This window comes from Haliotis asinina, chromosome 7, assembly GCF_037392515.1.
Source record: "Haliotis asinina isolate JCU_RB_2024 chromosome 7, JCU_Hal_asi_v2, whole genome shotgun sequence".
Taxonomy (NCBI): domain Eukaryota; kingdom Metazoa; phylum Mollusca; class Gastropoda; order Lepetellida; family Haliotidae; genus Haliotis; species Haliotis asinina.
Window position 1 is genome coordinate 35,544,399 of NC_090286.1, and position 22,636 is coordinate 35,567,034.

Consider the following 22,636-nt stretch of genomic DNA (forward strand, 5'->3'; position numbering starts at 1 on the left):
CTTGTAGTTATCTTGTCAATAATACTGTTGTACTGGATATCGTAGTCACTATATCTGATGTGTTATTGCAGGCAAGGATGATTACAGAATCAAATTTGACGTTGCTTCGAAAGAACTTATAGAACAGAAAGAAAAGGTAATGCATTCCTCAGGCACTGTTGAAATATTGCCATACATAGATGTGTTATGTAGGGGTTTTTTTTATTTTCATTTCATTTCTTTGCTATTTGACCCGTGAATGTCTCGGGGTAGAATTTGTCTTCAGCAACCCATGCTTGCCATGAAAGGCGACTATGCTTGTTGTAAGAGGCGACTTATGGGATCGGGTGGTCAGACTCGCTGACTTGGTTGACATGTCATCGATTTCCAATTGCGCAGATCGATGCTGATGTTGATCACTGGATTGTCTGGTCCAGACTCGATTATTTACAGACAGGCGTCATATAGCTGGAAAATTGCTGAGCGCAGTGTAAAACTAAACTCACTCACTCACTTTTTCCTATTTCAGACAGATAGTGTGCTTAGTTGTAAATGTGTTGACCAGTATTGATATCAGGGTGTGACACTCCCAACACTTTCAGCCAGAACACAAAGCTGGTTAGATATAAAACTTGCCAGCCATGACCAAAACCTACCTGCTTACAGAATATTTTCTTATACATGTGACAGAAAATAACTTTCACTGTGTGCTGATTGTACTGCTGTGTTGAGTCTATGAGGTACTGAATGAGTGTTCACACACAGGCTATCTCCCTTTGTCCGCTGTCTGTCACATTGTAGATGCCCTTATTTACATCTGTTTGAGCCAGTATGATGTCAGTATGTTCGCATATTCTCATCAAATGTGACACCCAGTCCAGCAACGTATCTGACTAATTGATGGGTAAATATGATTGTTGCTTTCATTTCAGAATGCCGAGTTGTCAGCACTAGCGGATGAAGCCAGGTCATTGAAAGATGAACTGGATATCCTTAGACATACATCAGAACAAGTGGTGAGAGCACCTAACAACTCAACCATGATACCTCTCCGTATTTGAGACATTATGAAATGTTTTGTAATTAATTTAGAAAACAATATCTAAAAGGTTGATATGTGTATACAGACATTTGTTTTTTCAAAAATATACATGCTTCTTTACCCTGACTGATGCTTATTATGCTTGTCTCCTTGTTCTGGCCGAACATAGTGGAACATTTAAATCCCCTGAAGTTCCCTTCACTGAAGAGGACGTAAAATCAACATTCATGCAAGCAGAAGTTTACAGTCTGCCACAAATGCAAGCATGGCCAGATCAAGATCATTCAACTGCAACAGTCACCCATGCATGAGTGCATGATCTCTTGGAGAGGAAAAATATGTCTCAAGAACTCTCAAGGAAGCCAGGAACACAGGTTCCATGACTGAAGCAAGTTCTACATATTCAGGTTCCATGAAGGCATGTTCCACGATGGAGGTTCCATGAAATTGCTGCTTCAGAGAGGTGTAGACAGCACCCCTGTCGTTCTTGAAATGCTTCGTCCCAGACGTGTCCAAGAAACATATCATAACTTAGATGTTTGCTATGTTGGATCACTGTGTGGCTGTCGGATAATGTCCGAGAAACCACCGATGTTGGATCCTCATCACACAGGCTGTTGCAAATGCCACGCTCATACATGGCAGACAGATTACATGAAGTTATCCTGCATGAAGAAGATGGTGTCATCTTTGCAAGATTGCAACTAGATACAGAGTATTTTCTTACCTTACCTACCTAACAGAGCAGGACAGCAGCGTTCATCTGTATGCACAAGCATCTCCAAAGGATAGAGCACACACCTCAACAACGAAGTAGTTTCGGGGAAGAGGTTGAGACAAGATCAAGCTCTATACATCAGTCTCTTAGAGATGAAAGCAGTGATCATGCAACTGGTCATGCCTTCTCAAGAATGCCAAGGTCAGAGTTCACACTGGCAACTCTACAGTAGCATTCTACATTTGCACGCTAAGGCATGGACCAAACGGAAGCTACCCGTGGATGAGGGTTGAGTTTATGTCCTCTTCAAGGAAGGGAACTTCAAGGGATTCAAGTGTACCACTATGTTTGGATAGAAGAAGGTGACAAATGTAATATGCATGATTTCGGATAAGTATAAAATATCAATTTTTATCAGAAAACTACATATTGTGTAGTTACAGGTAGTTTCTGCCTAAAGGAGAGACTTTCTCTTGCTGTATCTTATTAGTCTTTTCCTGTAGCAGAGAAGTGCTGCAGATGCTTTGATAATGTTCATCTTCTTTCAGGCCAAATATGAATCGACGATTGAGTCCTATAAAAAGAAATTGGGTGAGAATTCATTTCATTATATAAAACTGTTATCAAAATGCTGTTTGTTAAAAAATTGTCTTTGGTCATTTTATCTTTTATGGTAATGTTGTAATGTTTTTTGTATGTGTTAACTTTAGTAAACAGGTTCAGGTTTCACAAAGGTGTTGTTGATCATAACTCCCGCTGATTAGTATAGACTTACAGCAGTTTTAATATGATGTTTTGTGTACACGTTGTTTAGTGTGTTCCTAGATATGGGACTCGTGAAGATCTGGGGTAGAATATGTCTTCAGCAACCCATGCTTGCCACAAAAGGCGACTATGCTTGTTGTAAGAGGTGACTAACAGGATCAGGTGGTCACCCTCGCTGACTTGGTTCCCAGTTACACAGATCGATGCTCGTGCTTTTGATCACTGGATTGTCTGGTCCAGACTTGATCATTTACAGATGGCCACCATACAGATTGACTATTGCCGAGTGCTGCGTAAACCTTCACTCACTCACTCAATACAGTATTGCTAACAGTGATGTCAAAACTAAACTCTCTCACTCCATGATGTGTTTTTATAATTTGTGACTTTCTTGTTCTTGCAGAGGACATGAGTGACTTACGAGGACAGATAAAAATGTTAGAAGAGAAAAATACTAAATATATGCAAGAACATTTAGAACTACAAGAGGTGGGTCACAGTCACTATGAAACAAAAGACTTATCTGCTTCAATCTCACAAGTACCTTCAGTTGCTAGCAATGTATTGCCCATGTATATATTGTATTGTCCAAACAGTGACATCATTTTAAAGTTGCATTTAAATCTTGAATTGTGATATTCTGGTTTTACTATCCTTTGTTAAGAGATTTTATGCTGTAACATTATCTGTTATTAACATATGGTCTGTATTAGTCATGACATGGTTGAAAGTCCAGATTTGTCCATGATCACAAAGCCCAAATGATAGAAACAAGGGGACATAACTCTTGTTGTCTAATCTGTGTAATGTATCCTCTAATGTATCCTATTTAAGTAGATTGATTTGCATGCTATTGATCACTGGATTGTCTGGACCTGACTTGTTTGCTGCCATATAGCTGGAATATTGCCGAGTGCAGAGTAAAACTAAACTAAACTCACTCACTCACTGTATGAGCTAAAGGAAATTGTTTATGTTGCTTGCCGGTTAGGACGCACGTAAAGTGTCCTCCCTGAAGCAGCAGCTCGAGATGTACAAGATACAGACCCACGAGCTACAGAGCAAGCTGGCCGATGAGATCAAGCGAGCTGACAAGGCAGAGTTTGAGTTCAAGAGGGTGCAGGAGAAGATGGTGACACTGCAGAGTGAGAGAGACGTGAGTTGTTTGCGATTGTCTGTATGGAACATTCTCCGTCTTAGCTTCTACATATTTAAGAGTGGCATATAGCATGTGCAAGTTTAATACCAATCATTTCCTTTAAGTTTAGTACATTATTTTTTGACTGACAGTACTGAACTCATGACAGGTTCGAACAGAGAATCACTTTCAGATGTCCATACAGGATAGATGGTGGAATTGATTAACACCCACTTATAATTGTCAGTGATACCACCTCTTGTAGTCAGGCTCACTTATTTGGTTGACACTTTATCTCATCCCAGTTGCGTATATTAATGCCCAAACTGTTGAACCCATGCTGTGTTATTGCTGGAACAATGCTACAAGGGGTGTAAAACTAATGTCACTCTCACTCTCACCAGAGAATAGCCACAGAGAGGGATTCCTTGAAGGAGATGAACGAGGAGCTGAAATGTACAACTCAGTACCAAGTGCCAGACATAGTGGCTGGGAATAATGAACTGCCAGACTTGGCATCAACGCCTCATCGCATGGAAATGCTATCAATACCTCCAGAAATTAAGTAAGAATGTATTGAAGCTACAAAGATGTTTTCCTCCTGCAATGTCGTGTTTTCATAGAAAAAATATATTGTGTTGTATGAACATACATATTGAGTTTTCATTCATGTATATAACTTGTACATTATTATGTAAACTTGTACCTCTAATGCTGCAGAACATATCCGGAGTGTAAATAAAATTCAGTTCAGTTCAGGTGAAGCCCATTTCTGGTGTCACTCGCAGTGATTTTTGCTGGAATATTGCGAAAAGCGGGGTAAAACCATACTGTATTCAGTGCTAATTGATTATTATTTCCAGGGAAAAGTTGTTACGCCTGGAGCATGAGAACAAGATGTTGACAATGGGATCTGCAGGGACACAGGATGAGCAGACGCAGTTGATACAGACGATGCTTGATGATGCTAATGCAAGGAAGAACGAGCTTGAGACAGAAGTCAGGTGTGTATGACAAGTGAATTAAATAAACAATAACATCCAGTTTACTGATTGTCCCTATTGACATATACTGTAAATGTACTGCTGTTGTATTGCGCTGTTATCTGAGTTGATGTGATCTGACATTGTAGGATAGGGAACCAGCGTATCCTGGAGCTTGAGGCCCAGCTTGAGGACCTCCAGGACAACAAGCTGTCTAGTGTTTCCAATACTGAGGTCATACAGCTGCACAAGAAGATTAACGAGCTGGAGCAGAAGGTGGACAGTCAGACAACGGAGTTGGGCCAGCGGAACCGTGAACTGGCACAGCTGCAGGGCCAGGTCAGTGCTGGCGCCGACAGGGTCCTCAGTCTTCAGGAACAACTCAACAAAAAAGATGATGACATGAAGACGATGGAGGAACGATACACCAGATACCTTGAGAGGGCCAAACAGGTGAGTAGTAACCTTTGTGAAGTGGAAATTCTAGATGTCATTGAACTTTGAAATTGGCTTATTACCTTGTCATCAGGGCGATTCTTGGTTGTAGCAATTTCCTATTATTATTGTATATTCATCATTACTTAAAACAAAAATATCATGAATATTATTGGCGATATAAACTTGTCTGCTCAGTCTTAAATGCAAAAATGCTACATGAATATGAATGATCTGTTAGTATTTTTGCTCAGTACATAGATTTATCTGTCCTACCATGACTGGAGAAAGTCTGAAAATCTTCAAGGGTTTTCCGTTGTATTACTTCAAAGAAGAGGAGTTGGTGGGGGAATGTAGTGGTTAAAGCGTTTGCTCATCACGCCAAAGACCAGGGTTCAATTCCCCACACAGGTACAATGTATGAAACCCATTTTTGATACTGCTGGAATATTGCTAAGAGTGACATAACACCATGTTCACTCCCTCCCTCAAGGGAAGAATATTTACCAGTACCTGTGTAAGTGCCAACAGACAATACAGGTTGTATTACTTATGTAGTCATAGTGCTAACATTGCTCTGTGAAATGGCGACAAGTCTCTGTCTTGAAACTCCAGGGCCTCATTTCGCAAGGTGCTAAGATGATTGTAAGTCCCATACTTTAACATGGATTTACGACAGTCATAGCAATATGATCGCTTTGAGGAACAGTGCCCGGTCTTCTTTGATTCTGCAAAGTTGATCATTACTGCTGCTGTCTGGTTCATAATTGATTGATTGCCTCTTGCTGAAGGGCAGAACATGATGGCCAAGACAAACTGGTCTACTTTGTTACTGATATGTGTGTCTGGTGCAGGTTGTGTCGGAGATGAGCAGTATGCAGAAGATGGATGGTGATGCCCCAGAGCTTCAGTTACTGAGGAACCAGCTGATAGAGAAGGAGAGGATGATAGCGCAGATGGAGGTGTGTGGCAACATGCTTATCAAGACAGAGACGTGGGTTTGGAATAGTTCTTGTACTGACTCTCCTGGTTTGTTATAATATGGGAAGTGACTGCAGAGAAATGGTACTAATGTTCTTTCAAAATATGATGAACTTTATAGGAGAATTCTTTGACATGGGTTTTAGAAGTTGTAAAGATGAAGGAAAACCAACTTCTATGGATAGTCTTCTTCTTACAATATGTACTACATTTTGATATAGGTACCAACAATGTTGTGAAGAACTTGCTTGATACCGTTTTTAATAACTGCACTGAAAAAACGTGTAGAGGTTTGTAAAAACAAGTTGACTAGCCACAGAACTTGGAGGATGTTGAACAATAATTAAACCATACCTGTTTTGGGAATGAACAGATGAGGTAGCATGTTGGTTCATGCCTTCTTGGATTGTGTTAAAAATGTATAACTGCAATGTATGAATCCCAAGTGTTGTGTCTTCTGTTGAGTGTCACATTAATATTGTCAAAAATGGGGTTCAACTCCTACACTCAAAAACACACCATTGTGAAAGAACTTGCTTTATTGTTTTGCAGAAGGAGAGTGAAAAGACAAGGAACATTCGAGACCAGGAACAGAAACTGATGGTCTCTGCCTGGTACAATCTGGTGAGTGCTCCTTTCTCAGCTTCCTCTCCTTGTATCATCATTGCCCTTCAGTAGGAATGTCTCACTGAAGATTCTGGATGGTTTGTTTAGCAATAACCATTCACAGAAGCAGGAATATATAGTGATATCAAATGTGTCAGGTGATTGTTGGCATTTTTACTGTGTTTATGCAAATCATTTTATTTTCTTATCAACTCTGGCATGTAATGTGGGGGATGCATCATCCGTCTATCTGTCTGCAGTCATTTAGTTTTTGGAGCATAACTAGGAAAATATTCAATATTCAATATACAATGTATATTAAACAGAATCTAACGTGGTGTCTTGTGCTATTTAAGGATTGTAGTCATTTCTATTTTTTTCAATTTCCATGGAAACAATTTGGACTTAGTCTCCAAAAGGAGAGGTGGGCTTTGTTTCCATCTGGAGCAGACCTTGAAAACCTTTCAATATCTTCCATGGAAATTATTTGGACTTAGTGTAAACATTTTAAGTAACTGTCAGATGATTTGTTCCTTCAAACATGTAGGGTAACGGGGAATTGTCCTCTTCTGATGACTGTTGTCTTATTATCATTAGTGTTGCTTTTATTGTTATTATTGTTTTTATTTTTTTTCCCAGGGTATGCAAATCCAGAGGAAAGAAGCAGAAGAGAGACTTGTCAACAGCTCTTTGGGTCAGTCATTCCTTGCACGCCAGCGCCAGACTCGCACTCGTCAGGGCCAGCCACAAGTCACAAACCGTCCCAATTCTACAAGGTGAAATATCACACATATTGACCAACCATTACTCCCTGTATATAGACTGTCCTATCTGTGATGGTCATGTAAATATCATTTGTATCACATGGTAAATAGTCACAATGTTTTAAGAAGGATCAGGGGGATAGTTTACGCTTAATGACGTCTACCTCAGTATTGGACAGGAACAAAGTGTGCTGATAAATAACCTTTAATGTATATGTGAATGGCCTTCAACATGCGACACCTACCAGTGTTTTAGTTTCACTGATCAGCAAAGCTTTTGGAATTTTCATTTATTATTTCTGATCAGATATTGCGTGGTATCTTAGACTGTATTGTTAACCTAGAATCTCGCAGAGCAAAGAATTCTACTACCCTGCTCCTTTGGTTTGTATGTTGTTTGTAGACAGCATGTTGTTTTTAGTGATCTCCCTCATTGTCATGGTCATCAACATGCATGGCTGTTTAGTTTCTTGAATCTAGAATCTTGTAGGAAGTAGATATGTTTTAGTGTTTTAGATTGTCTGGATATTATTTGCATCATACTGTTGTCATGATTCCAGTCATCAATAATATCCTATTGACTTACCTGCATTGATTCATATTTTAATCCTGTATTGATATGTATTACTGCTATGTAATGTTTCAAACATTGAATGCTTAAAACAGCAATTGAATGAGTTTGTTGGCAAATGGTCTCACTTACCTGTGAAAATATAATTTAAATCATACTCTATTTACACTATGGAGTGTTCAAAGTTGTGGGCTTAAATTCTGTTCTAGGCTTTTCTAATTGTGTATTTTTTCAAGTTTTTTTGGAAATAAAGTAATGAGGCATATTTTCTTCAGATGCGAGACCCAGAAACTGAATTATATGAATTCATGAAAAATTGCCATGAATTAAGTATACATATCCTTTTTCCTTTATGAAGATCATGTTGCATTGTATATCATATGAATAGATAGTTGTGACATGACAAGGCTGTCATATTTTGGGAGCTTATTGTTGAAATAGAATGTACCATTCATATACACATATGCGAGCATTGATGAAGTTTGGCATTTCAAAGTGGTTATGTTCCAGTAGTGAAGGAGGATACCGAGTTTGGACTTGAGTAGGATGAGGATGGGGTAGAGTTGCTAGGTATAGAATTAATTACCAAGAAATCTTGAAAACCACCCAGCCTAGTCTTCCAAGAAAGTTACTGGTCCTAAAGAACATAAACTAGTCATTTTGTCAGTGCAAACGTTTTGTTCCTAGTTGTGACTGCTGGTGAGTACAATGTCATGGGAATCATGAATAAGTAGATAACAACTATTGATGAATTACTCTGGGGGAAAGAATGTAAGTCCTGAATATTTGACATGGGTGGGAACCAGCCAAGCACAATTACAAACGATTGACAAGTCCCACATGGGACTAATCTGCCACACAGTCGGACGGATTCTGTCCGCACCTGCTAAAAAGTGGTGCACCAGAGGATGTTGACATATGAGAACACCAATGGTAGATATGTGGAATGCTGAGATAGCCATGGAGTAGCCACGAATAGAGGATGCGACTAAGTCGGACTATAGTAGTGACTGTAGACCCTCTAGTACTTGGAGTAGAGTAAAAGAAAAGGGATCAAGAATCCCTCCGTGTCCACACCATAACAGGCCCATCTATCATCACGTTGAACGTTTGTTGAATCCCCCCGCGAGGCCAGAATTGTGTCTGCAGCTGATGTAGAGATTTCGCTCGCTTGGAGGCAATTTCTGACAGCAGCCAAGCCACCCAATGAATCCTGGGATTGGGTGTGGCTCGACGTTCTGGGATAGTAGAGTGAGTGTGTGAGTTGTGACTTTGAGACACATCGGCAATATTTCAGCCTTATCATGACTAAAACAAGGTACAGATTTGTAATGACTAAAACTGAAATAATGAATACCTGTCAGTGAAGGACAGTAAAACAACTAGATCATCACTGATAAATATTTAAAACTAGTAATTAGATCTGAAACAGTTCAACCATCAGGATGATACTACATAAAAATGATCAACAGATCATCAACAACTGAAGTTAGATCACCGTACTTGGGACCATGGGGACTTACATTACTTTGGCTACCTGCAACTCCTGATGGAGTCATGTGCCAGATGTGAGTGCACCTCTGTTAGTGTTAGCTGCCTTGCACTAGTTGCAGTACGTGGGAAGGTAATTCATACTTGCCCAGTTCAACGTCAATGAGCTGCCTTCGGAGACCAGATAAATATGCTGAGTGTATAACTACACAGAGTTGTTGGCCAACATTGTGGAAGTGTTCCTTGAATGTCCTATAAACAGCTCTTAAAGCATGATTGTTGGAAGAAAAGCGAGGTAGGCAAAGATTTTGCGTAGCATCAGCTAGATTAGCCCTTTACCCCCTGCATCAGCTGAGGCAGATGATGAGGACAAGCACCTAATTTTTAATTTGGGGGGCTTTGTAGGATGCTTGGAGAGAGAGTTTGTGTAACAACCCTTCCTGGCTTCCTGGTAAACCATTGGCAAATTTGCCAAAGCTGATCATCATGGGCCTCTTCAGGAAGACATCAGATTCAAACCACATGTATTTCCTATAGGACCTCATTACAGGTGACAGAGTGCTTAAAGTGCAAAACAACAGAGCTGGCTAGCTATTCTCAAAATGTTTGTAGCGCTACGAACTTCTTAAGCCCATTCTTAACACACTGGCTACGATCGAAGTTAAGAATTCTTAGGGCTACGTATGCTTCGAGAATAAGGGCCCAGAGCTATAACAGAGAGCCAGGACTGTGAAAGCCTGCACAGATATTATGTATGAAAAAAGAGACACATGGGTGATATGGGAATGCAAACATAACAATACAGCAGACTAGTGAATATTATGTATAGCATGAGACTACCCAAATACGTAATAAAATAGTGCAAATACTGAACAACCTACTTAGAAATATGGCTAACATGCACACAAGAGATTATCATGCAGTTAACATGACTAACCAATATTTCACTGAAATGCAAAACATAAGGTTACCACCTACTCTACCACAAAGTAACACTGACAACAGAACAGCTACAAAAGGTACTGAAAATGTTTGAACGCCACGAATGATTAGCATCTTGCAAGCCACAGGGCTTGAAGGAGAGCGGGATTGGAGGCAGGTTACAACATATTATGAAAGAAAAAAAGCAACATACAAATCTGCCTGTTGCTTGTGCGATAAAGAATGTTACCATACATACAGTATTTGCCTCTTTGTCACTCGTAGTCAGTCATTCAAGGCAGGAAGAACCAATGTACACGTCTTGACACAAGCATGACAGCATGAAAAGTGAGGTACGGGGTTCACGCTTACAGTTACCTGCCCTTGTCTGTTTGGGCCACCAGGGGCCCAGGAGGGGTGGGTCAACATGACAAAAAATCAGTTTTTAGTTTTGTAAATATTTTATTGTAACATAGTTACAACTGTCGTAGGGATATATAATAGTACCCCGTGGAGGATCCCTTTTGAAACAGAATTAGGTTTTGGTGACATTGTGCCAGCCAGCAGTTCATGCATTATTCTAATGTTTATCTAATCAGTTTGTGTTTGTCTCACCCATTGCATCTCAGTCAGTTCAACTAAACTGTAAGTGTTCAACAAAGGTTCTTGAATATTCAATCTATGCCACACTTCGCTTCTGTATGCATCACCATATCCTAGTAAGTCATGTCACACAAAGTCTTTCATTTGTCACAGCTTACTGAGTCAGGAACTGTATTTTTAAAGAAAGTCATGTGAATGGGAGTTTCTTTTTGTTTTCACGATACAGTTAACACTAGATTCATACCATCAACTTGAATTTGTAAATATTTTGGTGCTCTTGAACTCTTAATGTTGTAATTAGATATCAACAAGCTTTACAATCACAGTCAAAATGATGCCCCATAACACATTAAAAGCTTCGTTTATTGGTCAGTCGTGTTTTCTGTTTACACCATTGATATCAAGAAACTTTTCAATACTGAATGTATGTTGATATGCACTAGTTAATGTTTTGTTCAAGGAAAACGTAAAACCAAACATTTAGGTGTTGTGGGGTTGACTCGTGGTAGTTGCCTTGCTGGCTCATGCTGAAGACCCAGGTTTGATTCCCCACATGGGTTCAATGTGTGAAACCCATTTCTAGGGTCTTGCCGTGATATTGCTGGAATATTGCTCAAAATGGCGTAAAACCTTACTCCCTCACTAATAAAAGATCAATCAGAAAAGCACGTTGGAGGAAAGGGACTGGGTTTGCACCACTTGCATAACAACATTTTATCCTGGTGAACGTGGTAAAGGTGTTTTTCCTCATATTTATGTTGTATCATGCATCTTTGTGTTTCAAAAGACAGTGTTATGTTTGAGAGAAACAAGTCAAACAGCATGACAATTTTAATCTTGTTAAGCGGAGAATGCTGAATCTCACCTTGAGAGACATGGACACGGGGCATATATGCATGGTGGCTTATTACAGCTGCATGTCGTGGGGATGTAATGGTTATGGCAACATGGTTTCACTCGAACAAATCAGTGGTTCTGTCTCCTGCCCCACAAAGCAATCTTAGCGCTAAAGGCCTGTCACACTCTTAATGGTAGTCATAAGATAGTGAAAACTGCCCTATTGTAACAGAACAACAGTCACAAGCATGCATAGTTAGTCATAGCTGTACTAAGATGTTCATAGCTGTACTAAGATAATGATACCTCTACGAAGATAATCTTGATAAACATGCATATCTGATACTGTAACATGGTTGTGAGCATACTGGAACATGTATTAATAATAGTGGTAGTACTAAGATCATACTGTCTATCAGGGTCATCATTGGTACTATAACATATCTCATGAAGGTCATACCAGGATAGTGAAAGTAGCAATACTGTATCATACACTTATGATAAATTGCTGTACTAAGATGACTTCCATACTGTAATGTAACGTGGCACTAAGATCACTTTGTGGAGCAGTGATGTGGCCACCATCAAAACTTGAAATTGTCGAAATCCGATTTGTTCAGTTCATGATGTGTTACCATATTTACAATTTCTAATATTGTTTGGAGATGTTATAGGCATGCATTTTTCTACTGAACATTTACTTCAGGAGTTTTTAGCAAGCAACTGATAAAAATATTTTGGAATTTTTAAATCTGTTTCTTAGAGGCACACTGTTGTGCCACACTTCTCAAACATTTTTGCATTTCTCTCATTGACGCTAACCAGCCACCAGTGAGGCTACCATATACCGGTAGTTTATTCCCCTCCAAATTTCTTATTAATATTACAATATGAAGTAAAAAATTTGAATGAATTAGGGCAATGGCAATGAATTAGGGTAAAATCGACTCTCACACGCTCTATGACCAATCTTTATTTTAGGCAAACCCCATGGAATTCTTTAAAATTATAATATGATGCAAATTGTAATTGAGGCCAGTTAGGCAAACACCAACAACACTGTGTGTGACAGTTTTCAATGTACGGAGCAATCATGCACCTTCCATATATGGCAAGTGTTATCTGTTTCGAAGCTGTTTGCCTTGAAATTTCAATTATCGATTTCAGGCAAGTCTTAAGAGATAATAAGTCTTATATTGTATTAATGGGAAGCTAAAGTGAGAGCATACACCCCGGTATATGTGTATATTATTACTAGAACAAAATTCTGTGGAAAAATAGTAACATTGTGCCTTTGAGAGAAAACAACAAACATTACTTTCTTGTGAATAATTATAATGGTTATTCTCATACAAATTTGATCTTGACTTTAGAACTTGTGTTGTAGTTAACTTACATATGTTTTTAGTTTTCTACTAACCCTGTTTTGTTGTCTTTGCAGTGTCTCACTTGGCACTAGCAATAACATCCCGTCGTCATGACAACAGTGACATCATCGCTATCATGGGATTGGTGCTTGACAGCGGCGGCAGTGCACAATATTGCTGGCTGTGTTTCATACACTCATATACTATTCTGTATCAGAGAGATGCAGGCTGTATTATATGTAATATAAAGCATACAAGATATATATATGTATAGCATGAGTATGTGCATTCGTATGTAGCAGATATTAAAGGAGACAGCTCTACCCACTGTGACAATTGATAACAGATGACATAAAAATACCTTGATTTGAAGCTGAATTTGAGCCCTTTGAGACTTTGTCCATGACAGAATATTTTACATTCAATTCTCCCAGACATGATATTATTAGTTACGTGGTGTTTTGAAAGGGTGTACGGGACTATACGACCCTCGGAAATTCCGTATTTCCTTTGGCATAGGGTTGTACAGTCCCGTACACCCTTTCAAAATCACTCTGTCCTCAAATTAAGTGTTTTCAACATGACAGACATTGGGACCAAGAGTAAGGACATTATAGATATAAGCAGTTTCATGCCTTACCTTTCCATGTAGCTTTTTGGGTGGTAGGGTGGCCTAGTGGTTCAAGTGTTTGCTCTTCGCACTGAAGACCTGCGTTTGTGCTGAAGACCTGAAGAGTTTGATGCCCCACATAGGTACAATGTGTGAAGCCCATTTCTGGTGTACCCTACCCTGATACTGCTAGAATTGTTAAAAGCCATTAAATCCAAACTCACTCACATGTATTTTGAAAAATGTATGTTTTTTCCAATTCTTTCGACAAATTTTAATTAGAATAGCTAAGATGAAACACATCACTCCTTATTTGTGAATACTGAAAGAAGAAAGTTGATTAAGTGGGTACCATCCAGCATATCTGCTTTCATATGAATTCCTGTACTCCTGCCAACCATAACGATGATAAGATGTATATTGTTTAGTCTTGTTGCACTGAGTAACATCACACTAACTGCCTTAACATCATTCAACTAACAGCAGGCTATGGGGGCCTTACTTGTATCCTTTGTATATCAGAGTTACATCATTGTCAGCTCATTCATCTATGTTACATTTAAACCAACCTCAGATTTTTCATTAAATGTGAACATATATGTTTTGATTACCTTTTCAATATCATTAAAAAAAATTCAAAACTTTTATGGTTATGATTACTGGTTTAGTTGTTGATATGATGTCTTGCGAAGAATGTTTAGAATGTTTGACTGTGAAAACTGACTGTGTGTTTGAGATGAAGTTATGTAAGACTCACTGACGATGTTAATTCTGAATGTTTGTTGGATGAATAATAATGGTCATGGCGTCTCAACATTTTTATAAGAATTAAAAGAAGATTACTTTCTTGAATATAATGTCTTTTTTGTTTTAATTGCATGGTTTATTATGTGGGCTTGCTTTGAAGTTTTTGAAGAATATTTGCATGCCAGCGAGGAAACTGTTGTGTTTCATTTCATCTTTGATGCGCTTTTGTTTTCAGATATTTTAATGTGACATATTCGTTGTATACACAATTCATCCTTGGCTTTAAGTGGTTAATCTGCTTTAGATACAATGTATTTGTATTTTCATGTGATTTGTTTGCTTATTTTGCAGTTTTGTGTCAATAACATCCTATCAGGGTATGTAACACTGTCTTGCTATCTGACCATATATAGCTGATTGCATAAACCTTTAACCATGATAACAGACAGTCTTAGACTGGTTATTGTTCTTGTACTGAATAGAGTGAGTGAGGAATCATTAAAAACATATTTGAATGTAATGACCTTACTCCCCAAAATATCCCCTAATTTTTTTATAAACCCTAACTCTTTTTGTTCCGTATGTGGATATTAACATGAATATTATTGTAACAAGATAGTTTGATGATAAACACTGTCAGAAACAGACTGTTCTACTCTGCTAAAAATCATTGTCTGATGAGTGGTTTAAGTCTGCCAAAAAATGTTTCTAATGTTGGGTTTAAATCAGTAGATGTATGCAGCTGCTGAGTCCTTATCATCCATATAACCATTTAGATGATCACTTTGAGTTAAAAAGCGTTAAAAAGATGGTTGATAAAATCTGCAATTTTGTTCTTGTGGAAAATAGTTGCTTTCACCTCTGTGTGTGATGATTTCTTCCCACTTTGATTATGTAGTCAGTCTTGTTAATGTAAATCCAGATGGTGGGGTAAGGTGGTTAAGGTGTTAGCTCATCACACCAAAGACCTGGTTTGGTTTCCCACCATTTCTGGTGTCCCAGAATATTACTGTAATATTGCTGAAAGTGGCAAAAAACCTAGTCACTCATGAAATGGAAGAAAAATACCAGATCATACATTTTATGGTTTGGCTGTGAGTTGCTAATCCTGAAACATCTAATGTTTCTCAGTACGAAATATTTTTCCCAAACAGATTCCAGTTGGGGATAACAGGCAAAGTTGCTTTGTAAATTATATTTGTCAATAATGAAAATCAGTGATAAATATCGGTGATGAAAATCAGTAATGGAAGTCAATAATGAAACTCTGTGATGAAAGTCAGTGATGTAAATCAGTGATCAAAATCAGTAAGGCTAAATAAACAAAGTGAAATGTTTCTTGGGCATTGGAGCATCATTTTTATTTGTGCTAGTAACAATTTTTTATTGCCATTTTAAAAAAATAATTTTGATTTATACTGCATCCCGATCATCCTTTTGTCCACTATAAAAATGAGTGCCTATAAGAACGAGTGTGACTGAATCCACAACTTATTAAAATGTGCTAAACTTTCTGTATTTCTGTGAGAAAAAGTATGAATGTGTTCCTCCCTGGTCACTTTTTTTCTATCAAAAATTTTTAAAAAAAGTCCAACTGTCCTCATCACCTTTGAAAAAAATGTGCCCGAGAAACATTTCATATTTTTTATGCAGCCCAATGAAAATGAGTAATGAACGCTGGTGATGAAAATCAGTGATGATCGCAGGTTTTGCAAAATGTCTGTTATCAGAGGTTTGCTTTTTGGTGATTTATACAGCATGGGTTTTATATCCTCAAGACGTGTGTCAGAGGAAGGACTCCTCATCCATATGTTGGCATGTTTTTTGTGTTGGGCAGTGTATTCAGTTTTTGTATGGAGACAGGTGCAAGATTTCCCTTGCATGTTGCAGTGAGTTATTACACATGGCATGTCTTTCAGAGTTGGTGATAAGCTGGTAATTATTATTCATGCATCTAGTTAGCTTCTTTGGTGAGGAGATTTGTACGTTTTCTGGATCTGTTTTTAAGTTGAAATAAGATCTTTTCTTAGAAACAGTTCTAGTTACTACTCCAGTAAACATATGGTACTGTGTTGCTGTTGCTGTTGTAAGCAATCTGTGTGTTTTCAAATGACAACCTGAGAAACATGTCAATATTCTGTTTATGCCGAAGTAAAGGATTGAAATGTTTCCTGTGCTGATTAAATGGGTAGACTATGTGCATATGTGCGATCAGAAGAAATGTGCATAGACTACAGAAATATGCCTGTGACTGTTCAGTATGCACACTTTGCTATGTATGTAGTGTCATATTTTACCTCTTAGTTTATCGTGTGTTTGAATACACAGATGTTCTGTTTTGATAATCATATTTCCTAAACTTTCATAGTTGTCCGACCATGATATTTCTTCTCAATGCTTCCTTATGGTTCTCACAATGTTTTCTAACAAAAACATTGACAGATTGGTTGTTACTCATGGGAACTGGATAGTGACATTCATGAGTTGAACTGGCCATTGACAAAGTAACATGATATTGACAGTCATGAGGTCCTAGTGACTTGATATTGATACTTATGTGTCGCCATTAGTCCTTTTGACTTGGTATTGACATTCATGAGTTGTCAGTGGTCCTGGTGACCTGATATTGACACTCAGGAGATGTTATTGGTCCTGGTGACCTGATATTGACATTCATGAGTTGTCATTGGTCCAAGTGACCTGGTGTTCACATTCATGAGTTGTCACTGGTCCTGGTGACTTGGTATTAACATTCAGGCATTGTCATTGGTGCTGGTGACCTGATATTCACAGTCCTGAGTCGTCATTAAGCCAAGTGAACTGATTTGAGTCTTGAGTTGTCACATGTCCTGATGACATGATATTGACTGTCATGAGTTGTCATTGGTCCTGGTGACTTGATATTCACATTCATGAATTGTCATTGGCCCTAGAGACCTGTGATTGACATTCATGAGGTGTATTTGGTCAAAGTGACCAGATGATGACAGTCATGGGTTGTCATTAGTCCTGTCTTTTCAAAATCTTGTATCATAACACTAAACTGTTATATTTGAAAGCAGACATTAATGCAGAGTCCTTCATTGTTGGAGGATTTTTCTCAGTTGTTAGATATAATCATTAAATTGCATGAGCTTTTGTGTCAGTTTTACCTCCCAAGCACAAGGTCTCTCTTTCAACGATATTACACATGATTCTTTAGTAAGTTTCTGCCATTTTGATTAAAATTATGCTGGAAAGTTTGTGCACCCATTTCCCCCCACAAATAACCACAAAAATTTGTCTAGTTACTCAGGTCATGCACATGAATCCTATAATTCAAACCACAGGGCATTATATATCTATCGCCACTGATGTTTGTAACTTTGTACACAGCCACAGAGGTACACACACCAAGTTTGTGATATAGAGCCACTGCTCACTGACAAGGGTTCAGTATAATGTGTACATGCATGTATAGTACCTATGGATGTATTTCACTTATCCTACAATATGTTGGTCATCAGGGATATTCTATACCTGTATATACACATAGTGTAGCTATACTGACCATTATGAATTGATCATTGCAGTATATTGGACCCACTTACAGAGTGTTTGACCTAACATATATCTGAGCCATCGTAAAGAGTGACTGGCATGCATTGTTTCTGATATATCTTAAACAGCGAGTGACATGTGTATATGAATTATATGAAAGAATGATACACATTTTCAGTATTGGTGTATAGTGTGTTGTTAACACCTAGTAATCTAAGTTGAGGAGTGATATTAACCTTTGAGAGAGATAGTATCTAGTTAGCCTGAAAGGATTAGCGATAAATGTTTCTGAGGTAAAATTAGACTGGAAAGTTTGTGTAAATAGTTCGTTCTATCAGTACAGTATTATTCTCCTTTAGATCATAAGGGAGAAGAACTGATGGATTTCAGGTTTGTGTAACATACAATGTAAATGCTCTGATATTTCTTGCAGATTAACTTGAAGATGCCAACTTGCCATGTGGAAGGATAATGTACTTACCAGTAGAATATGGCACATGTAATATGTGTTTCTTTTCTGAAGAAATCATTATTTTTTTATAGAAATGAAGAAACTTAACATATTAAAGAACCACTGAAACCAAAAGTTTTGCAAACATAATCTATGTCAACTCAGCACTGTCGGACGTTGCTCATTCTATCAACCACTGGTTTGATTAGTAGTCTTAACATACCTGCAGTATTTACTGCTTGCAGTTGCATGTAATGAACTATTTCTTTAAGCTCTAAACATCAGCAACTTGGCTAGTCTCATGGGGATTATGAATACCATTGAGTGCTGTTTACACAGGTGTTGGTACAGATATCAATATACCTTAACCTGAAATTCTACTAGTCACCAGGGTACATATCAAAATGGATGAACTGATTCTAGCTGGCTTGTGCAATTATCTGCCCCTTTACTGTCCCACACATATATTTAATTGGAAAGTGAAGTGTTGAATTTGATTGTATAAGTAGGTACCGGAATAAAGACAGTATCTTAAGGCAGACATATATAATATTTCATGGTTCGGATATGGTGCTCACTGATTCACAAAGTATATATCTAAGTAATGTGCTTTTAATGAATATATATCATGGAGGCTAAATTTATTCGCTCTTACAGTTCCATAAAAATTGTTATATTTATAAAATTTGTGTATGCATGCATACTTACATTAGAGGGGGACTGAAAAGATGTTCTATGATCATGCTGTTCAATATCAGTGTCTTTCTTATATGTCTGTTAAATCTTCTTCCTTTCACGTCTTAAACTGTAAGCAGCTTTTCAAATCAAGTACGATAACTGTCAGTTTATTTTATTTTAGACCCTTTTCACTTTTATATGCTATGTTTTCTGGCTGATGGTCTGTTATGAAATTTTTTATTTTATAATACAAACAAATGCTGACATAGAAGTGTTCCCTGGTGTACATCCTCTTTACTGTACTCAGGATTAGATTGTACAAACTAGTGCTATTTATGCTATTAATGCTTGTAACCTTTGTACATATGTTCCATTTAAGAGCCTAATGAAATGTATTCACAAATCCTTGCAAAATTAATAAAAGTTAAACTTGAGACAGAAGCCTTTACATTTGAAGATCAGTCACTGTAAGGTAAACTTCCTGGGAACAAAATTCCTGATTATTATTACCTACTATGGCGAACATATTGTGGTTCATGTTTTCAAAATATCACTTTGTCATGTTAACATGATGTCATGAACAATGCCATGATGTCACAGTTCTTCTGTGATGTTGCGTTCTACACGCAGCAATGGTGGGTAATCACCCAATATTTGAAAGTAAATTTGGGTTTATTTTCCTCAATTTAACGTAAAAAACAGAATATTAAATTTGTGCCCATAACATATTATGTTTATGACACTCAATAAAGGCTGAACAATTGAAAATGTTGTTTCTTTAATGCAGGGAGAAATATGGACGCCTTTACCATTAAAACTGTGAAAATTGTTGACATATTCCTGTCTTGCAGCTTCTTGCTACACTTTACACTTAATAATTCTTCATATTATGTTGCCATCTTTGTCGCTTTATTTTTTCATTTTAACACTAGCATTATTATTGTTTTCATCACCATCAAACATAAGTTCTTGTGCAACCTTTTTTTATTCAGCTTTATTTTTGTGTTTTTGAGGGTGTGAATCTTTGATTTCCTCAGTGAACATATGAATTAATCTTAAGTTGAATGAACATTTATCTTATAGCTTCTACGGAAATACTGTCTATGCAAGAAATCAGACTAGGCATTGATTCAACACTAGCTTTTGTTTTGTAAAAAATGTGTATATTTTGTGTCTGTCTTCATGAAGGACTGAATGTCTTGCTATACTTGTGATTTACACATCCTATTTGGAAGCAAGAGTAAAAGTATCTTATAGTAAGATAAGAATGTGATCATGGCAGAGAAAAGTTTAGTCCTAGCCATCAGAATGACAGTGATGCTTGTTCTCTGGAAAATAGTCAAATCTCAAGTTCAAAAGGGCATAAACTACAGAGAGCATAGCTTTGGCCATCACTGTGTCCTTTTCTATGATGTTTGTCAGAACAACAGTTGCATAGAACTATTCAAGATTATATTTAGAAACCGATTGCAGATGGATGGTTTTACTAATGCTTTGAATATTATGAAAAGACTTTGTAGATGGAAGTATGGTGCTTGAGTTTCGTTTTGAATGCAACTTTGTTTGGCTTTTCTGCGTGGTTGTTCACAGGGGATGCTGTTTCGTCATGACTTGAAGTTTCATGTACCTGTACCATGGAAGATCCTTTTGTCATATATGCATTTACATGTAAAATATTTCTTGTACTGTACATTATGTGTACATATATTTATCCAATAAATATTTTGATCATTAAAGATGATTTGTCTTGTGTATAAAGTTTGTTCGTCATGGGCATATGATGTTAGCAAAATGTATTCAAGTTCTAATGAAACGTTTTGGTGAATTAGGGTGACTACTAGATTTTCAGTGATGTGAGCAAGGTCACTTTGCAAGAGTGTGCAGGTAGGTTAGTTCTGTAAATCCTTTATATCAGTTCAGTGACTTAGCTTTTCTTTATTCATAGACACCTGGTTCATTGTGTGTTCCTACTGATTCAGATCTAGTGACTACTAGATTTTCAGTGATGTGAGCAAGGTCACTTTGCAAGAGTGTGCAGGTAGGTTAGTTCTGTAAATCCGTTATATCAGTTCAGTGACTTAGCTTTTCTTTATTCATAGACACCAGGTTCATTGTGTGTTCCTACTGATTCAGTTCTCACCTTACCAGTTTGAAAATGGAAAGTTGTATTTGTTCAGTTCGTATACAGAACTGGACATTAACAGGCATGTGAGAAAATTCATTGCCATCGAGCATGTGACTGATCGTCCAAGACCAGGCCGACCCAGGAAGACTACCAGAGTGGAAAATAAATCCCTGACACGTAAATCCCTGTGCGACATCAGCCTCTCACCATAAGTGGCGTATTCAAAACACTTTGGCTGCCAGGCAGAACTGTGAGAAGCCGTTGAAATCGTTTGGCATTCTCGACGGCTAATTAAGCCCCCAGCACTAACTAATCTCCATAAAAGAGCTGGTTTGGATTGGTGTTTGGCCCGATGTCTGTGGAATATGACGTCATGGAGGAAGGTCCATTGGTCGGACGAGAGCCGCTTCCGTTTACACGTCACACATGGTCGTCAACTTGTTTGGAGGACCCAAAACACTCTGAATGTGGCACGGAAAATTCAGGCCTCAGTTCCTTTTGATGGGGTCAGTTCTGCACTGGGAATACCTTTCCCGTTATTCTAAGCTGGATCTTGTCATGGTTCGGGGGTATCTCAATGTCGATCTATACATCCGTGTCACACTGTCCTTGTACCTGATTTTGACGAACATGCTCTAGCTATTCGTCTCTTATTCGTGGATGACAACCCCACCGTTCCCATGCTGTGAACGAGTAACTGCAGAACAACGACATCACCCAACTCCCCAGGCCTGCTATGCGTCCAGATTTGAATCCTTTAGGACAAGTCTGGGACATTATTTGACGTCGAGTCCAAAAACTAGAACCTCTTCCACATATTCTTGCTGGTTTGGAGGCTGCATTTCATCGTGTGTGGCAGCAACTACCTTTGGAACGAATTCGACTACTCACTGGAGGTCGAAGCCGTCATCCGGGCGCGTGGTGGGTACACTCGCTACTGACATTTTGTTGGTGATTTGGCTGCTTGATACCTTACAGGACATTTCCCCCAGAAATCACTGTGTCTTTGTTGATTTCCACAGCACCAAAGTGTTGCTGAATTTCCCACTTCAGAATCGCATGCCTTAAAAACATTACACCTTGCAAGCATCTTTTATTATTGTGGGTCATTCATTGTGTTATTCATGACTCAAGTTCAACTTTCATGATAGAGTAGTGTTGGACCCACTCCTGACCTGATATGATGGCAGTGTTACATCACACTTAACCTCAGTTGGCGAAATCGGTTGTCGCTTAATGAATTCATATGTGTATATTTTGTATTGAAAATTATTTATGCTGCAC

The 22,636-nt window shown here is 38.1% G+C and overlaps 1 protein-coding gene across 4 annotated transcripts in view; it reads left to right on the forward strand.

The window, feature by feature from the left end:
- The window catches only part of LOC137291783 (protein Hook homolog 3-like), a 33,730-nt gene extending 12,767 nt beyond the window's left edge, over positions 1-20,963 (forward strand). The window contains exons 11-23 of one of the 4 annotated variants that reach the window (XM_067823309.1): positions 72-136; positions 912-995; positions 2,288-2,330; positions 2,908-2,993; positions 3,496-3,660; positions 4,047-4,207; positions 4,506-4,646; positions 4,775-5,078; positions 5,915-6,022; positions 6,594-6,665; positions 7,287-7,423; positions 11,024-11,039; positions 13,276-20,963. In XM_067823309.1, the coding sequence (XP_067679410.1) occupies positions 72-136; positions 912-995; positions 2,288-2,330; positions 2,908-2,993; positions 3,496-3,660; positions 4,047-4,207; positions 4,506-4,646; positions 4,775-5,078; positions 5,915-6,022; positions 6,594-6,665; positions 7,287-7,423; positions 11,024-11,036 (1,379 nt within the window). In that variant the 3' untranslated portion in view covers positions 11,037-11,039; positions 13,276-20,963. The remainder of the gene's footprint in view (positions 1-71; positions 137-911; positions 996-2,287; positions 2,331-2,907; positions 2,994-3,495; positions 3,661-4,046; positions 4,208-4,505; positions 4,647-4,774; positions 5,079-5,914; positions 6,023-6,593; positions 6,666-7,286; positions 7,424-11,023; positions 11,040-13,275) is intronic. The other 3 variants (XM_067823308.1, XM_067823306.1, XM_067823307.1) reach the window with 3 other exon arrangements.
- Positions 20,964-22,636: the final 1,673 nt, after the last annotated feature.